General features: G+C 42.0%; 1 protein-coding gene across 2 annotated transcripts in view; it reads right to left on the bottom strand.

Annotated features, from left to right (window-relative positions):
• Positions 1-17,762, bottom strand: part of cpne5a (copine Va) — an 88,377-nt gene extending 70,615 nt beyond the window's left edge. For both annotated transcript variants that reach the window (XM_087833717.1, XM_087833718.1), the window contains exons 1-3: positions 17,263-17,762; positions 4,469-4,509; positions 3,586-3,632 (exon numbers count right to left, since the gene is read on the bottom strand). In XM_087833717.1, coding sequence (XP_087689843.1) covers positions 3,586-3,632; positions 4,469-4,509; positions 17,263-17,372 — 198 coding nt within the window. In that variant the 5' untranslated portion in view covers positions 17,373-17,762. The remainder of the gene's footprint in view (positions 1-3,585; positions 3,633-4,468; positions 4,510-17,262) is intronic.
• Positions 17,763-18,144: the final 382 nt, after the last annotated feature.

Genomic DNA, 18,144 nt, shown 5'->3' with positions numbered 1-18,144 from the left:
GGAGCCCATGGCACACCCATGTTTCTGCCTGTAGAACTGACCCCTGTATGTGAAGTAGGTGGAATGAAGACAATTCCAAAAGCAAACACACTTGGTCGATGCTGAGAGTGGTCCTGTTGCTGAGGTTGGTGTCATCCTGTAATCTCTTACGAACTACCTCCAACGATTCTGTGACTGGGATGCAAGTGAACAGAGATGTAACATCGTACGAGACCATGGTTTCATCTGCCTCCATAATGACATCTCTCACCTTCTCAACAAAATCCAGCGTGTTCTGGATGTGGTGTTCAGAGCTGCCCACCAGCGGGTTGAGGATCAAAGCCAGAAACTTGGAGATGTTATAGGTGACCGAGTTGATCATGCAGACAATCTTAAAGGTGCACCCTGTTTATGTATTTTCGGTAAACCTTACAGACTTGGTGCAGACTCCCCTGGTACAGCCTGTGGTATGAGGTCCGGTCAATAGCCTTGTCTTGTTCTAACTGCTTCAGACAGTCTATCACCCTCTTCCTGTAGCCACTTCCTGGGTCTCTTTTCAGGGGCTCATAAGTATTTTCATCACTGAGTAGTGACAAAATCTTTTCATGATAGTCTTTCTGGTTTAGCAATACTGTGCACCTGCCCTTGTCTGCCGGAAAGATGATAATGTTGTGCCTTTCTCTCCTCCATGGTGATGTTGGATGCTGGGGGCTTTGCATTGCTGAGACAGGCCGAAACTTTCGTCCGTAGTTGCTCTGCTTCCACTTCTGCAATATTGTTGATGACGGGCAATTAAGAGCAGTATTGACCTTCTAATGCTCTACTTTAAAAAGGCTGAAATGTCAATGTGTTTCTTTAAAACTTGGTAGGTCTGGTATTCAGACATATAAACCAAATGTATGTGTGTGTGTTGTCATGCAAAGGTAAGATTTATTTTCTTGCATCTACGGGGGCCACTGCAGGATTTATGATCTGTCCAAACTGCATGTCAGATGGTCTGCTACCATCAGAAGCCCCCTAAGCCAGCACCACTCTGAAGTCAGATAAGGGGTGTCTGTGTCACACATTATCTGTCACTTTTGGAGATCAACAATCTGACATTCACATCCACTTCAAACTGTGATCAGCCACTGCGTAGAGCCCAGGTTTGTACTTCTTTTACAACCTTGTATATCGACTTCCCCTCCTTCAAAATGCAACACCAACGTCAATGTCTCTGTGGAGGAAATGTCTGGTGCAATGCACCATCTCATCATCTCATCACCATTTTTCTAGCGATCCACCAGTAATGAATGAACAGGACTACTTGGGCATAGAATCGACAATTTTCTGTTTCGAATGTAGTGAAAATTTCCTCCATCTTTCACCCTGCAAATGGCTAATTCTTAGTAATGCTAAATTTATTTTGTCCGTGGCACCTGTGGGGGTGTTTTATGGTTATGATCCTGGATGAGTCATTCATACAGTGAAAAATATTATTTAAAAAAGGCAGATGGTATGCTTTGGAGCAGTGGAAGAGCTTTTGGTGGTTTATCACCCTGTCTCCTTGCCCACAGTGCTTTTTCAAATGGCCTGTTTGCCACACTGTTTCTGGTAATTCTTGTTGATCCCTGAGGTGGTTTCTCGTGTTATTTCTCACCTGTTCTTTGTGGTACTCATATTTTACTCATATTATCCAATCTGCTGGTAATCTTTCTGGGTCTGCTTGTGTTACCTCTGTTCTCACTTCAGTTTTTGTTTTTATTTTTAGACAATATAATCAAACTATGCAGAGCTGATGGAGCATTTCCCAATCTACTTGTGAAAAGATGTAATTTGTGATTCAAATAAACATTTGACCTTTTCTCTGAACTCATTTCACATCTCTTCTTTGTAGTTTCTCTAAGCTAAAAAGAGCAAGGTAAAAATAGTGGAGCCATTTATACTGAGGTTCACACAGCAGCTAAGCAGAGTGGCTACAGGTATAGATTATTCTTTAGGTTTTACAGTCAAACTGAGATCATTGCTGCTTATACTGTTATATTTTATGAAATAAAGAGTAAAATTTGGTGATACTTTAACCCTTTAAGACCTACCATAGAACCAAGTCCGCCAGAGCTTATATTATATTTTTACATGCTGTGGAGCCATTTTTGGGAACATTTCAAGTTGCTATACATCAATACAACCATTACAGCCTAAATTTTAATAATATGTCTGCATTAAGTGTATAGTAATTACATAAATTGTAAAAAAGTGCAATAAACTACAAAAAAATTGAAAATCGTTTTTGTTTTTTTAACATATATTTCTAGTTAGAGAAATTTAAGAGGCTTATCCCTCAAAACTGTAAATACAAAAAAGTTGCACAAAATAGTTTCCCACCACAGGAAATTTATTTTGAGTGTCTTCATAGTTTTATTTTTGAAATACACCAATTTTTATACACTGCAGGAAAAACGAAAATAAATATTATAATGCAAATTTGCAAAAAAGCAGCATATGCATCAAAATAAACTATTTCCAGCAGTGCAATATGAGTCCTAAGCATCCCAGAAACGACACAGAAAGTCATAAAGTCAAAGATAACTTTTAAAAACACCAGTATAGGCTCATGAGGCCCTGATGGTAAAAAAAAAACTACATTTCCGCGAAATGATGTCACTTCCGGTTTCGGGCAGGTAATGGCGGACATGCGATAGTTCGCGCTGACGTCTAATCCAATGTAGGAAGTGTTATGAACAGCTGATCGGATCGGCAAAGCGTGCTTCTGGAATATTATGTTTTTGTTGCTGCAAGCGCTTTTTATGCAGTTTTTGCAAAGTTATATGTGGAAGAAAACCGTGACCGAGGACAAGCTGATGGCATAAGATGTAAGTACAACTCCTCCGGTTTCATATGCAAAAAAAAGTATTGCGCTAGCTCACGTGGTTGCAGAGCTACCGGGATTTAAAAATAGTTATGCAAAACAGAGCGTGCTGCTCTGACCGGTTTTAAAGGGTTAACTGTTTAGCCACTAATTTGTCCAGTGAATCCTGAAATCCCAGTTATCAATCTGTGCGGTACAACTGAAACGCATTTTTGCCTTTTTGGAAGCAAAAACTCAACAAAACCATATGTTTTGCTTTTATTGGGGTATCAGATCTTTCCCATTTTAAATCTGAAGTCACACCACTCACCGTTCAATCCCAATCGATTTCAATGTGTAAGCAAAGAGACTAGTTCGACTGCCTTAGATGAAAATAATGATTTAATTTAAGTTGCAGCTTCAGTGTATGCTTTTAATTTGTGATTACAGTGTCACATAACAATTCCAGACGGGCCTAATGTCTTACTGCAACCTCTGTCTGCTTTGATCAGAGGGGAAGCCAGAGGGGACAGCGACACAGAGGAAAATCTTTAATGATACATGTAGCTGCCACCTTAATCAGTCACAGCTAACACAGTGCTGACCAGAGCACCAGCATTTACAAGGTCAGTCAATTGCAAGTGATTGGCACTCACAGCATTTACCTTGAGACAGAGGAGGGTGGGGACGGGGATAAGCGGGATAAACAGAGTAAGATGTCACGGAAAAGAGACGGACTGATTGAGTAGTGTTGACAGGGAAACGGCGTGATCGCTTACCTCTCTCCACTGTTTGGTCTCTACGCCCTGGGTGTACAACACAACCACTGAGAAGTGATGGAGAAGGATGAGATAGCAGCGAAGAGAGAGGAAAAATGCAAAACAGAAGAATACGTCACCAAACAATCTCGATCAAGAATCCTGCCTCTTCAAATTGTGTTTGTTTTGTTCCTTCTTTGCTGACATTCATGATTAATTATCTTGCCACGCCCTGACAACATAATGAACTGCCAAGCTTGATTGTTCTAGGTATGCTGTCCACAATCAAAAAAGAAAATCAAGATAGAGAGCCGCTGAACACAGCGACACCCATGCAATCAAAACACAATTTCTTCATTGTGGGATTCTCCTGATTCCCATTAGATCTGGCGACTTTAAATGAAGCTGAGGCGGGTGAATACCACATGACCTGTCATATATACCGAGGTTCAGCTTCAGGCAAATACAAAACAGGGTGTCAGTGCTATTTTCCCAGTAGCTTATTTACACAAAGGGCTTTTACCTCCTCCCTATTATGTTAAATGTCTCCCCCTCCATTCTCTATCCTGCAGGGAGTATCAAAGAAAATGCCTTTATGGCGTTTCCCCATGTGTCTCACCAAAAGATAGCCATTTGTATTCAAAGGCTGGCGTTTACACCCTGCATGCATTAAGGTACTTTAGCTCTCAGCAAGGAAAGGTTGTCACATTATTGTGCAAATGATATGCAGTTATTGAAGGAACACTTTGAAACAGCGCAGTAAACTGAATCAAAGTTAAGCTCAGCAAAAATAAAAAGTGAAGCTTTGTAAATGGAGACGAGGTGTCAGCGAACCATATTCCGAGCAAAATCTCCCGCAGGAAAATCTAAGCTGCAATTATCATCGTAAAAGCTGAGAACTTACAAGGGTCAGATTTGGAGAAAGTGTCTCGGTCCAACAGATTCCTGTAAGAGAAGAAAAGAGTTGCACATCAAAATGTGAAAACAGAGTCCTGCATGTGTGTGTTTATATGCAATTTCCATTTAAGACTGCAGGGCAACAGCTGTACACAATACACAAATGCTTCTTCTTTCATGCTGGGAAATCACTGAATGCCATATGCAAAGAGCTACAACATAATTGCACGGTAATTCAACAACCATACTCAACTTCACACAAACCACACCGCCCCGTGGGATATCATTTCCATGTGAGCACAATAACGTGCAGTGGAAAGAGTAACAGGCAGAGGTGCCTTTCAAAGTATGGACACTACCTATAAAAGCAGCCTGCCTCTACAGTGCACTCAGAAACTGCAAATCCTTTTAAGAATATCCATCCATTCACTTCCGCTTCTCCTTTTCACAGGGGGGGGGGGGCGCTGGAGCCTATCCCAGCTGTCATAGGGCGAGAGGCGGGGTACACCCTGGACAGGTCGCCAGTCTGTCGCAAGGCCAATACACAGGGACAGACAACCATTCGCACTCACATTCACTCCCACATTCACACCTAGTGGTAATTTGGATTTTCCAATTAACCTATCCCCACAAGCTGCATGTCTTTGGACGGTGGGAGGAAGCCGGAGTACCCGGAGGGAACCCACGCAAACACGGGGAGAACATGCAAACTCCACACAGAAAGACCCCGGCCTGACGTTGGAATTGAACTCAGGACCTTCTTGCTGTGCGGCAACAGTGCTAACCACTTTTAAGAATATGTAATCCTTAAATAAAAAATGCAGAAATGTGAGTATTAAACAAAAACATTTTTTAAAACACCTGAAGATAGAATACCATACATTAAATGTCAGATTTCTTTTATTCGTGTAAGTTTAGTAGATAACTGTAAATCTAAAAATGATGCAAAAAAAACAAGTGGCATAAAAAAAACGTTCAAGAAACAGATAAACAGTTCAAACTAGACATATTTATGGCTGGGTAATATATTTAATTGTACACTCAATCACAGTTTTAACTTTCAAAGATTATTAAAATAAGATAATCAAGTTTCACAATAATTTGCTCCTTTTTGTCTTGTTTTAGAAATCCTGTGCATCTTCCCCTCCACAATTGTGCCTGCACCCATTCCTATAATACAAAAAAGCCCTAGAGAGCAGGCATTTTTAGCTCAGCTCAAACCCGAAGGACAAAAAGAGTCTTTGAGCAATGGGAGAGGATAAAACAGCTGCTTGGAAATATTTTGGCTCCAAGTAATCTGAAAAGTAGATGCTGACACAAAAAGTTGTCAGGGCTCTGTGTGCGGGCAGGTGGAGAGGAGGATCCAAATGCAGGACTCGAACACTGAATAGTAACTCGAAAAAACCTCAGCTATATTCACTGGCAGAAACTGCACAATGGTACTGAACATGAACACACAGGCATAATCCAAAGGTACGACGCAACACCGAGCACGGGAAAACACAGGGCTTATATACAAAGGGTGGTAATGAGGAAATGGGCAACAGGAGGGAGACACAGCTGGGAGAGATCAGGGCTGACGAGACAGGGGGAGCAAAGCTGCACACACAAACATAAGACAAAGACTTTCACAATAAAACAGGAAACATGAATCACTCAAAGACACGGACTCAACACAGAGAGGCAGAAAATAATACATGAAACCCAAACAATACACGAGACAACAAATCCTGACCACAAATAAACAGAAAGATAGAATTCTAATAATAATCGACAAAGCACAAGAGGAACAAAACGATCATTCGAAACATAAACCAAAACATAATAAACTCAAAATGCTGCGTCGAACCGACCCAGAACCGTGACAAAAATAACACAATTTGTGCTCAAAGTTCAAATAATGCCCGATGTTTTAAAAGTTAATAGATAATCATGTTAAATAATCCAGATCTCAGCACTGACCAAAATATTCATGATCACAGCTTCTGTACAAACCAATGAGCAGCCTTTATTGACACTGAGCACAGCACCCAGCTTTCCTCATATGTACACGACAACGCAGAGGAGATAGTGTGGCAATTAACAAGCTAGCAGCTCTGTCGCAGCAACAGAGTGAATGTAAGGTGTCCAAGTGACTCGGGCCAGCAACCAACAAGCTACAGACTACATATGAGAATTTATTTAACCATTCAAACCAATATCATTAGACTGAATGAGTCCATCACTATCTGGTGGCCTGTAGCATTTTGCACACGCTAAACTCTCTAAATAAAGCATTCACGCTTTCGTGAAAGACCTATCCAGTTTGCTAACACCGATCATCATCATCTGGCACCTTTTCAAGCAGCCACGCACCCTGATTGGCTTATTGACTCAATCCAGATAAGAGGTGCAATCAGCAATAATATCATTCATGTCATCCTTATTTTAAGCTAAAACCCTGAACGTTTTCCCTTAATATGTTCCCTCTGTGCAAATTCTAATAAGGTAGGCATCACCTTTACAACATAAAGCAACGCTATCATCATTTACCATTTTAGATGGAAGACGTGTTCCCAATGTTTTCAGGGATCTCATTAGCATATCTGTAAAGTGCAAAAGCTTGTGCCGCTAAATAACTTGATCGCAATTCAGAAAAGTCCTCTTCCCTTCAGGGGACAGCAGAATTTCAATGAATATAGATGAGAGTTCAGGACTGAATCCAAGCAGCAGGGCATCGTTCGTGTACATGTAATTCCCCGTTCCTGGACACAAAATCTTCTGTGACAGGGAAACGTGGGGAAATGACAGATGCGGTGTTATTGGGTATTAGCCTTGGGCTGACCTGACTACAGTTGGACGATTGTCAGTGCAATTATCATTGGAAGTAACAAAGCCATCCATGACTAACCGCCTCTTTGTATCCACCTGTTACTGTCTGGCATCCATTACCCTCAAACAATTAGCTTGTCCATCACCTTATCCCTGCTCTCAGAGCAGACAAGAGTGGAAAACATGACATCCTCTTTTAGTTTTGCTCCATGTTCCTGTAGAGCACAAGCCTTCGTTTACCTGGCTAAGCCTTAATTTGTTTTTGCCAAACATTTTTATTCCAGAAAGAAATGATTAGTATACAGATTTATACGCCTGTACAAATTAATCCAGGAGCTTAATGTGCGCATGGCCAGAGTGTGCGCATCAGTGCCGTAGGACGGGTATTAACATCTCAGATAATCCGTCTGCTTTCACTGAAGTAACGCTGCCTATTTCAAAAGTTAACTCCTTCTCTTTGCAAATCTCAGTGGGATAAGAGAAGATCATTATCCCGCAAGCCGATGTAGGAAAAGTTTGTTGATGAAGATGAAGTTCATTGAAAGTAGGACAAAAGTAATTAGATACAGCTATTTTTCATTCACACCATTTCATGTATCCGCCTGCTTTCAGATCGCGGCGCTTTTGTGATCGCTGTGGCCATCTCATTTAAAAAGCATGTAACGAAAACAGCAAACTCTCCTTTTTTCTCTATTGCTCTTGATCCCGTCACCTTCATTAAAACTTTGATTGCAATAATCTCTCCTTTCTTACTTAAGCTTTTCATATTTTAGTGCGCCTGAAGTAAGAGTCAGCAGTGCATTATTAGATGTTTAACAAGAATAAATTCAATTTCGCTGGAGAAAAAAAAAGCAGAATATAATCTTAATAGCTTTCTTTTCTCCGCCTAATCATCCCTCACAAAGTGATGTTTGTTTATTCGGCAGTGAATTAAGCTCATAGTTATTGGTTATGCACACTTCAGTTGATAAATACAATAAGCCACAACCAGGAATTTCTGTAAACGCTGAATTAGCATCGGCCCAGAAATGCACGAGCTCTTAAATCAAATCTGCAAACTCTCTCTGCTGGTATAAATGTGTCAAAAGGCGCTGTAGTTGATAAATGGTTTCACTGAATGCCCAGTGTGAAGGAGATTTGACCTCTAAAGCATGGGTGGCTGCTGAACTCTAATTAAAAAAGAATATATTAGGAAAACGCTCCCTCTCAGTCAGATCCCTGGAGATATTTTAGTAACTCCATGGTCCAAGGGGCTGATTATTAAACTAAGAAATGTAGAATTTAATTCCCGTGCCCACAGTGCCTTATTGTCACCAGTCCCTTTAGTCTCCTCTGCTTCCTTAAAGTTGTCAAAGTCCTAATTGGCAAGTTGGAGAAATGGTATCTAATTCAGTGGAAAGTGGTTTAAAATTGTCCTGAATCTAACTGGCCAATGAGCTGCTGCCTCATTGGTTTTTACGAGGACATGACAAATGAGAGCCTGAAAGTCAAGTAAGACTGATTTACAGGAAGAAAACTCTCCATAATACATTAGAGACGGCGGAGAGATCCGAGAGGTCAAACAGAAGGATGGTTTGCATTTCAAGTCTTCTATTCTGCCTCATGGCTCTCTCTCTCTTTTGACAGACGACAGACCTCGCCTTTTCCATTACGGATCATGGCGTCCGTGGGACTATTTCCTGTCTAACATGCCCTTGAGCAGATGTAAAGGGTCAAAAGGTCAGAGAACAAAAAGGGGAATGTATATAGTGCTACAAAGAAGAGGAATCCCATTATGTACAGTGAAATATTCAGCTTTTCCTTAAGGGTAATTCATTTTTTATAGCGCAAAAATTATGTATAGCATACCATATAGCAAAGCTCATCAGACAGCATGCACACAAAGGAGAACCTTCTCTGAGATTTAAGCAGAAACAAAAATGAAAACACAGCAGATGAAAATGTATGTGTGGCTTTGTTTTGCTGCATTTCGTCTGTATTTGGAATCACGATCAGCGATACAGGGTAATGTTGCGTTTGTCGAGAGCTCTAAAACCTCCCCTCTGTTACATTAGACACACAATCTGGTCTCCTTATTAGTGAAACGCACATCTGCTGTCTTTCACTGTGATGGCACCAGGTGTCTTCTTGTCCTCCATCTGTTTAATTATTCAGTTTCTGCCTCGAATCTCTCCAGGTCGACAGTACCTGCAGCAGAGCGCTCCCTGGGCAGCCATCTCACAGGCAGTGACAGGATCTCAGTCATAAACCTGCTCTTCTGCTCGTGTAATAAATGAGAAAGCACATACGCTGCAAATCCCTGTATCGGGTTGGCTTTTGCCATGTTGCTAATGTCCGATCTGGGAATAATAATGTTGCTAATTGCATACTGTGACAGCCCAGGGTTTGTGCAGAGAAAGATTCATTTTACAAGAAGGGGAGGGAAACACAGACTGATATTATAGGGCTTATAACTCTTGGCAGAGCTCTTTGCACTGAGTCTAGTGTGAACTTGCGGCAATCCAAAAAAAGCACCAAGCTGCAGGCATGCACTATCCAAATCAGCTACAAAATGGCAATATAAAGCACTCTGAATTGTATTCTAGGCACCACACTGGGCACAGTAAAGAATCAGCTCATGCATATTTTGGCAACTGATCGTTTAAACAGAGAGAAGACACTCTGCATGCATTCTGCCAAGTGTGGAGTGAAAAGAAAAGTGATGATGATCATTTACAAAGAAATGATATCGCTAATTGAGGTTAGCGAAGCATCAGAGAGCTGCGAGCGCACCTTATAGTGTGGAAATAGCGAAATGTGGCTGCGTAATTGGTGGTGGACACATGTTGAGCATCAATAGGTGAAAGCAACACACAGCAGGTGGGTGGTGGTAAACCGTAATGAGCATGAAATGAGAAACACTAATGCTAACTAAAAAAAGATGTAAGACCAACTTGTGACACACGCCTATGCACTCAAACACAAACACACACTAATTGACTGGGTTGGAAATAAGTGTTCCATGTTTCCCAACAAATATCTTCCTCTATTTAATTTTATGAGATAAACGCTGTAATAAGCATGTCCATATTAGAGACCGAACAGTGTAGGGTTTATAGACCAGTACCCACCGATATAGCACACAATATATTTTTACTTTCAGACAAAAAAACGTTTATTGCGAGTAGTTATTTGCCTGTTTATGCTCTGCCTAACTGCACTCGGATCAGCTGATGGTTAAGTTGCCGACTGTCCTCTGGTGGACATACTGTGCAATGACAAGTCGGAACATGGTTGAAGGGTGTTTCTCCCAACTGTTCCTTACTTTTATTTTTCATTTATCAGCTGTTATAAATGTTTATGCTGATAGTTCAGCAAACTGCTAATACTGTATATGGCCCTAACAAAAAGACAAAAGGTTGCGCTACAGACTTCAAGATTTATTTACTGGGAGTGGCCAGAATGGACAGGAAAAGAAGTGAGTGCATCAGAGGGACAGCTCAGGTTGAGCAGCTTGAAGACAAAGCTGAAGAGATGAAGCTGAGATGGGTACTTTGGACATTAGCACAAGAGGGATAGCGGATATACTGAGCAAAGGGTGTTGAATATGAAGCTGCTGGGCAGGAGGAAAAGAGGAAAACCTCTGAAGAGATTCATGTGTGTAGTGAAGGAGGACACAGATGGTTGGTGTGACAAGAGGATACTGGTGAAATGGGTGCGATGGAGGGAGATGATCCGCTGTGTTGACTGCTAAAAAGAGCAACGAAAGAAGACAAAGAAATAGAAGAAAAGCTCTGATGGGCTCGACCCTGTATAAGCAAACCTTATCTCATCTCTGTAAGTCAACTTTTTCATCCAATCCACACTTATTACTGTTTTTATGACATCACTGTTCATAAATGTGGCCGGTTGGACTGAAGGAAGCCGGGATCCCCATTCTTATTCCCAACGAAATCTTTCTTTATACCTAAACTCTGATTCATTAGTTGCCTCTCCACCTGGGGAAGAAAAGCAGTCAATAGCACAGCAGCAGATCTATTTAAACAAATCAGAGATGTGTGCACTGGCCCATATCCAAGTTTTCAAGACTTTATAAATTGAAATTTTAAACATCTTTTAACAATTGATTTTTTTGTTACTTTGTTGTAGAACTTTTTACTTCCTATGGCTTTGAACATGGGTTCAGCCTAATCAATCTGCTTAAAAACTACAACCTTACATGTTCCGTTTGAAAGCTTCTAACATAGAATTCAGTGAAAATTTGACTGAATTCCTCCACAAGCTTATAATCATTTGCTTGGTAGCGTGTAAAAATGTGACTGATAATCCATTTCCCAATAGAGATTACTAAATATATTTGTAATTTAAAAAAAAGAAACACGCACGTGCTGCACAACAACATTCAATATTTAGTATTTACTGCTGTTTACACTTAGCTAGATTAATGCGATGGTGTTGTGTTTAGTATGTTGCTTTGGGGGTTTTTTTGCTTGTTTTCTCTTCTTTTTCTCTCAACAGGTGATCCAGGAGATTTTTTCCCCCTTTCTCACTGTCCCTCTCCCCTTCTGTTTTTCTTTTCCTTCCTCTTTCTTTCTCCCTTTCCTATCCCTCACTCATGTCTGTCCCGTCTGTAACAACTGAAAATGAAATAAAATAAATAATAACAACAAAGGTCGATCAAATGGACCAATACTGCAATGCCACGATGATCCATTTGGCAAAATAAATCCATTGGGTATCCTTGTTGGTCTTCAGACAACAATTCTGACGGCTAAAGAACCAAATGGGACAGGCAAAAAAATAAAAAATAAATAAAAATAAAAAAATTTGACTGAATTCCTCCACAAGCTTATAATCATTGGCTTGGTAACGTGTAAAAATTTGACTTATAATCCATTTCCCAATTTAGAATACTAAATATATTTGTAATAAAAAAAACAGAAACACGCACAAAATTATGCATAGCTACCAAAAGCACACATTCTCACACATGTTATGGCTTATGGCTACTGAATAACATGTCCACTCTGAATAACATGTCCACTCTGAATAACATGTCCACTCTAATGCAGAAACAGAATAAATCCTCAGAGACGACAATAAGCTGACACTGAGTAGCTCGTTTAGCCCTTCAGCTAAGACTGCCAACGAGTGAAAGACCTTCCACATATGCAACGCAGTGTGGAGAAATCTCCACCGAGTAACCTGTCACACTGTGCAAATCTGTCACCAGCTCTCATTTTCCAGACACGCTGTGATATTAGGTCAAATACGCCCTCACGACAAATCCTCCAACATACTCTGCTGACCCTTAAGTTTTTCTGAAAATAGTGACAAAAGCAGCTTGATATTTCCGAGCCACTGGGGACTGCTTTGATCTCTTATTGCTACAACACACTCTTGACTTCTCCTGTCATTCCAATCAACACTTTCACATGAGGCAGGCAACATGCAGAGTGTCATAAACCTCTGGCATGGCACTGCAATTGTGCTTCCACGGGATCCCCCTCTGCTGTCATACATCCCAAATGAGAATATATTAATAACACCGACACCACCACGAGCCAAGTGTCTGGGATCCAAATTCATTTTCACTATGTCAGGGGTTCATGCATAATTATCCGCTTCATCGGCCTGTGAGACTCGTCTGCTGCAATGTAACATCCACAAAAAAGCAAAAAAAAATTAAAATCTGCCTCCTCTTGGCACCCTGGTGTCGTTTAGCCTTGATCACCAAAACAGATGTGACACATCATCCACAAACACAAGCCATCCAGTAAGATAAAAGCTGCAAGCTCGCCTCAGGTCAGTCTTAACCCAGATCACAATATGAAAAGCACAAGGAAAACGCTGCAAATTGAAATTTCTCTCTTACTCAGAGAGATCTTTTATTAATATTTTATGTTCTTACACAATGCAAACTGGTTCAGTTCAAACTCGCTGCCTGCCAGAGCAAAACAAAAGCATGATTCAACCAGAAAAACCAGGTCACAGCTTTTACTAAATGGGTATCCGAGACTGAGTGAGAGTAGCAGCTATAAGAGCTATTAACATAACAACAGCAGCGAAGTTACACACCATGCCAACACATTCAAATAAACGAACGGTTGGTTACACAGCTCGAGTCCAAATTGCTCTGCTCGAGCAGTAGCTCTTGCTGCATCGAGCAGTGACACCAAACATCCTAATCGTCCTGATGATTTCATTACGCCTCTGCCGCAATGATTGTCTCGGGAAGAGACCAGATCCAGAGACATGCCTCAAGTCTTCAGACTGACCTCGCGGGGACAGCAATCAGTGGCCCCGTGCGCCAGGGGAACCCCTCCTGCACAGGTTTGTCGCAAGACTGCTGGAAGTCATGTGGCCCCTGTGTGTTTCAACAGGTAATGAATCCCTCGGGTGATGAGTGGCACGGATGAGTTACCCCCCCCTCCCACCAGCTATGGAATGCATCGATTGAAGGCATTGCTACTCTAACGAATCTATGACAGCAAATGAATGGTTACAGGGAGGCACTAAAGCAACAGCAGGGAACAAAAGGGGATGGACGAGCTTTCGGTGTCTTTGTGAAATAGGTGAAGGGGGCTGATAAAGTTTGTGTTCAAGCTGGCAGGTGGGAGGTGGAGCACAGTGGAAAGGGAAGGCAGCTCTGTCACCCAGTTTTACTTGTAATCACCTACCTGGGTGTGCGTTGACAAGCCGAAGAGGAGCAGTAAATTTCTAGAATGGGCCTATGTTGGCAAATTGCAAGGAAATAAATAATAAACATTTGTCCTTCTGTTTGGTGATGTCATTGGTCTATTGTGCTGCTAAAACAATCAGAAAAAGGAGTTTACACCTCTGAAACAGCCACATGAAAGCCCTCATTCGTGCAACTTTGTTACACAACTTGCTTTCATATAAGCATAACAGACGAAGCCAAATGTTCAGTTTATAGCAAGAAACTTTTGATTAAGTATTTTAAAAACTGACCTTGATACCACTCAAGCATCCTTGCTGCACATAAACAGTGCGCAGTAAAATTGTCTACTCACAAGTGCATTTTTTTTTGTTTTAACAAAATAGTTTTATTATTCAGTCATTTCTAACTATATAAAAAAATGCGAAGCCAAAACAGTAATCATTCAGAAGCAGGATCCCCACCACCACCCCTCCATCGCTGTGTTCTGATAACTGTTGTAAACCTTTGTCAGGCTTGTCGAGCTTATCAGAACGATTCCTCTCCCTTGTTACGGTCACATAAGCGTAAAGGGTAAACACAACATTTACAAATCATTACTGGATTTATATGCACATTCTGATGAGCAAACGAGAAACTGGGAGTAAAAAATCTTCCATAAATAAAGTTCAGCGTGTCAAGCCTTTAGGGGGGTGATTTTATTTGCTTTTTTTGTCTGTGTGCAAATTTCTTCCAGCATTCATTCCTAAAAGTTAAAGCCCCAGTTTCCCTAAAGTCATTGTACATGGAAACTCTGAGACAGCCTGCTAAGCTGAGATATAGAGAGGGCACATTCTGCAGTCCACGAGGATTCACATTTACTCCTTTGCTCATAATTAAAGCAAACCACACGAACAACTTACAAAACATTCACCAGAGCTGCTTTAATATTAGCTAATCAACACATTTATTACTGTCACATAAGACTTGGAGGGGTCAACTTGTAAAAGCACCAGGGGACAACTGGTCCTAATCCAGTAAAATGTATTCACTTGACTGTGTTTGATAAAAGGCAAATGTAGGAAAAGAGGCTACTTGAGTTTGAAGAGCCATCTTATCACTGAGTTAAAGTGCAGTCCTCGCAGCTAAGAAGCAGATGCTCGGGGTATGGCTCACTGGTTGACCTGTGAGCAAAGCCAATCAGAGCCATAGACGGGGAACAATGTGCTATCACGGTGATATGCACTTGTTTTGATAAGCGGTTGTCTGCCTGAGTCCCTCTAGTTTGTCAGACGGGCTTGCTGCAATATTGGCAGAGGGTTATGAGAATGCCTGTAGGGCTGCACGGCACAGTTCAATTCCATGTGCGCTGCAATCTCAGAGCTCTCAGGCTTGCTAAATCAATTACACAGAGTTGTGGAGCCCGGGCTTCTCCCCTCATATAACACCAATTGTTTCTGTTTGCTTGCACTGGATAGATAAAATATACACTTCCTGATAAGTGGATAGAATAGCTGCGTGCATTGGTGTGTATTCTGCATGAGTTCAACTTTTGAGATGTCCACTGAAGCAGCTGTCAGAGGTCAGACTGCAGCAATCCCCGCAAGTCACAAAGAAGAACAGACAGCAACTGAAGCCTTTGCATCTAAAGCAGACGATGCTTCAAGGCCCCAGTGAAAGCAGGAATAAATTTTCCTTCTCCATCAAACTGAGTCCAAGAGCTAGTGTTTGGAGAGAAATTAACGACAAGGGCAGATCAACAGAGCCTGGGGGCATCAACAGAGCCCTGGCTTAGAGCTCGGATGTCTGCAGGGAAAAAACAACAGCGTGCTCCAAGAGGGAAGCAACACAAGTCCAGCTGCTACTGTACCAAACGCCCCACACTGGATAAAACCCACCCTAAGCTCCATGTCTGCCTCAAACGCAATCTTCCCACACACTCGAATTTACCACAGTTTTACACAGTTGACTATTTTTGTTGCATAAACAAGGGCTACAGCAGAATGCTCCCACGGGGCTTCATGCGGCTCATCATCCTCAAACAAAAATCAATCATCATCTCGTCACCTGTCCGCCCAATAAAGGTCAGCTGACACGTTTTTGAAATCTGGCTAATTAATATCCAGAATGTCACAAAAGGTCAGCTACATGCTAACGGCTTTGTTGGTTTTGTTAAGCTGTTTGTTGAACTCGCAAAGGTAAGATTACAAAGCCTATTTCAAATTAAAAATCACAGTTTTAAACGAGATCGACAGTCAATTCTCCTTCCGGGCAACTCACTGAGTAAATATTGCAGACGAGGGAAGAAAACAATGGCAGCGGGGTGTTTGGCTGATAAATCTCTCCCTTGTGGTTTTATTTACTTCATTTACATGCACATAACGATGCATGTAGCCGGGAGGTGAAAAGAGCTAAATACTGTGAAACAGGGCAAAATGAAAGCTGGAGGGAGGCCATTGAAACACAGATTCACATCACATTTTATGAGCAGCTCTCATTGAAATTGCACCTCCTGCACGCTTAGGCTCTCATATGTCTCAGCATCATACTGTACACACTGTGCGTATACCTGCAACCAGCGCTGCCCCACCCTACCCAGTCGAGCAGGCTAATGTCACATCAGTGGTATTTTTCCCGCTGCATCTGCTTTGGGATTCAGCTGAAGGCTGCTGGGAGGAAAAAAACGGTTTAGTGTTCATCTTTACGTCTCGGTGACAAACTACAGTCGTTTCGGGGGAGCCTGACAAGCAGTTGCAGAGGCTGACACATGACACGCTGCCTCGGGGGAAACCTCTCGGGCACGCCAATAATAACTTCACGACGCTCGGCATCTCCCGAGGCACGCGACTGGGCGCGTGCACAGCACACAGCGTCGTACCCGACCTGATTTATGGAAATAAGACACCAAAGTGCGAATCTTAGGGCGGAATATGCGTAAAAGTTTGCATCGCTCTGGTTTCTATCGCAGCATCTTTCGCTCACTGTAACCGGGGGAGGACATCACTGCAGTTCTAATTAGTCGCTGGGTGAATTTCTAATGATATATTTTTTTAACTGCTTAAAAATATTTTTTACTTGTGGGTTTATTGGTGGGCTGGAAAGTTTTTTGTTGTTTAGCATGTTTATGCTTCTTTTTAATGGGGGAATATTAAGCAGCGTTATTAAAAATGAAAAAAAAAAACAATAAATAACAAAGTAAAAACATCAAAAAGGTAAATGACGCCTTAAAAATGAAAAGAAAATGAAAAAATTACCAATTTAAGTGCTTCTCACGAAAAAATGTAGCCAAAAGACGCGCTAAGCTTCCCAAACCTGACGCAGACGGGGCAGCATCAGCACCGCGATGGACTCACCTGCAGGACACGGTTATCTCCACTTTGGTGGCCGGGATGCTTCCGCTGATGGGGTCGAAGTCGCGGACCGTTGCCGTGGCCTCCACTTTGTCCATAACGTCTCCCTCCATGCGTGCTGGAGACCCGGGCCAGCTCCACTGGCCGCGTGAGCCCCTTTGAACCTGGACAGCCGAGGGTGGAGAGCCGGAGCGCGGCGGACGGGCAAGCGAGCGGGAACAAACACGGTCCACACAAACCTCCAAAGTGCTGTCCGTCGGACGGGCAACAGCATGGAAAGTTTAATCGGGGGCTGCAGCGGTGAAGCGATTAATCTGGCTGAAGGGGGGGGGGGTCACGTGCCCGGGACGCCTCAGCGCCAAACTCCGCGGTTTTCCAGGCAAAGACTGAGCTCTTCTGCCAGAGGAGCTTTGAAAAGTAAAAGACGTGAACTCCTCCCCTCTGTCTGCATTCTCCTACACGCGGGGCTGCGACTACACTCTCACTCGTTGCAGATTCGAGCTGTAGATATGTGGCGGACGCCTTTTATTCTGGTCCAGATTGCTTTTTAAATAGAGTAACAGAAAATAAATAAGCACCGGAGGGCGCAAATAGCCTCGAATTCTATATATAGAGAGATATAGATATATATATATTGAGTGAAATTTCCCTTTTGTTTCGAGTGTTTGGTTGTTTGGCTGTTCTAAAAATGAAACCCCTGCTTGAAAATTAAACCCAAGTAAAACGTTCAAAGACAAGTGTTAAAAGGACACGGGTTCCTTCAGAGATACCAGCTTTTATTTCTCACTGGAAGGCTGTTTGTTGCTCCTTCAGCATCTGGACAGCTCCTCAAACTCCCGCAGCTTCAATCACAGCCTCTTTCCTCATTTATCTTCATAAAAACAA

This window comes from Neolamprologus brichardi, chromosome 20 (genome assembly GCF_056152115.1).
Source record: "Neolamprologus brichardi isolate AB-2024 chromosome 20, ASM5615211v1, whole genome shotgun sequence".
NCBI lineage: Eukaryota > Metazoa > Chordata > Actinopteri > Cichliformes > Cichlidae > Neolamprologus > Neolamprologus brichardi.
The sequence above is the reverse complement of the archived record's forward strand: the minus strand, read 5'-3'. Positions and strand labels throughout refer to the sequence as shown.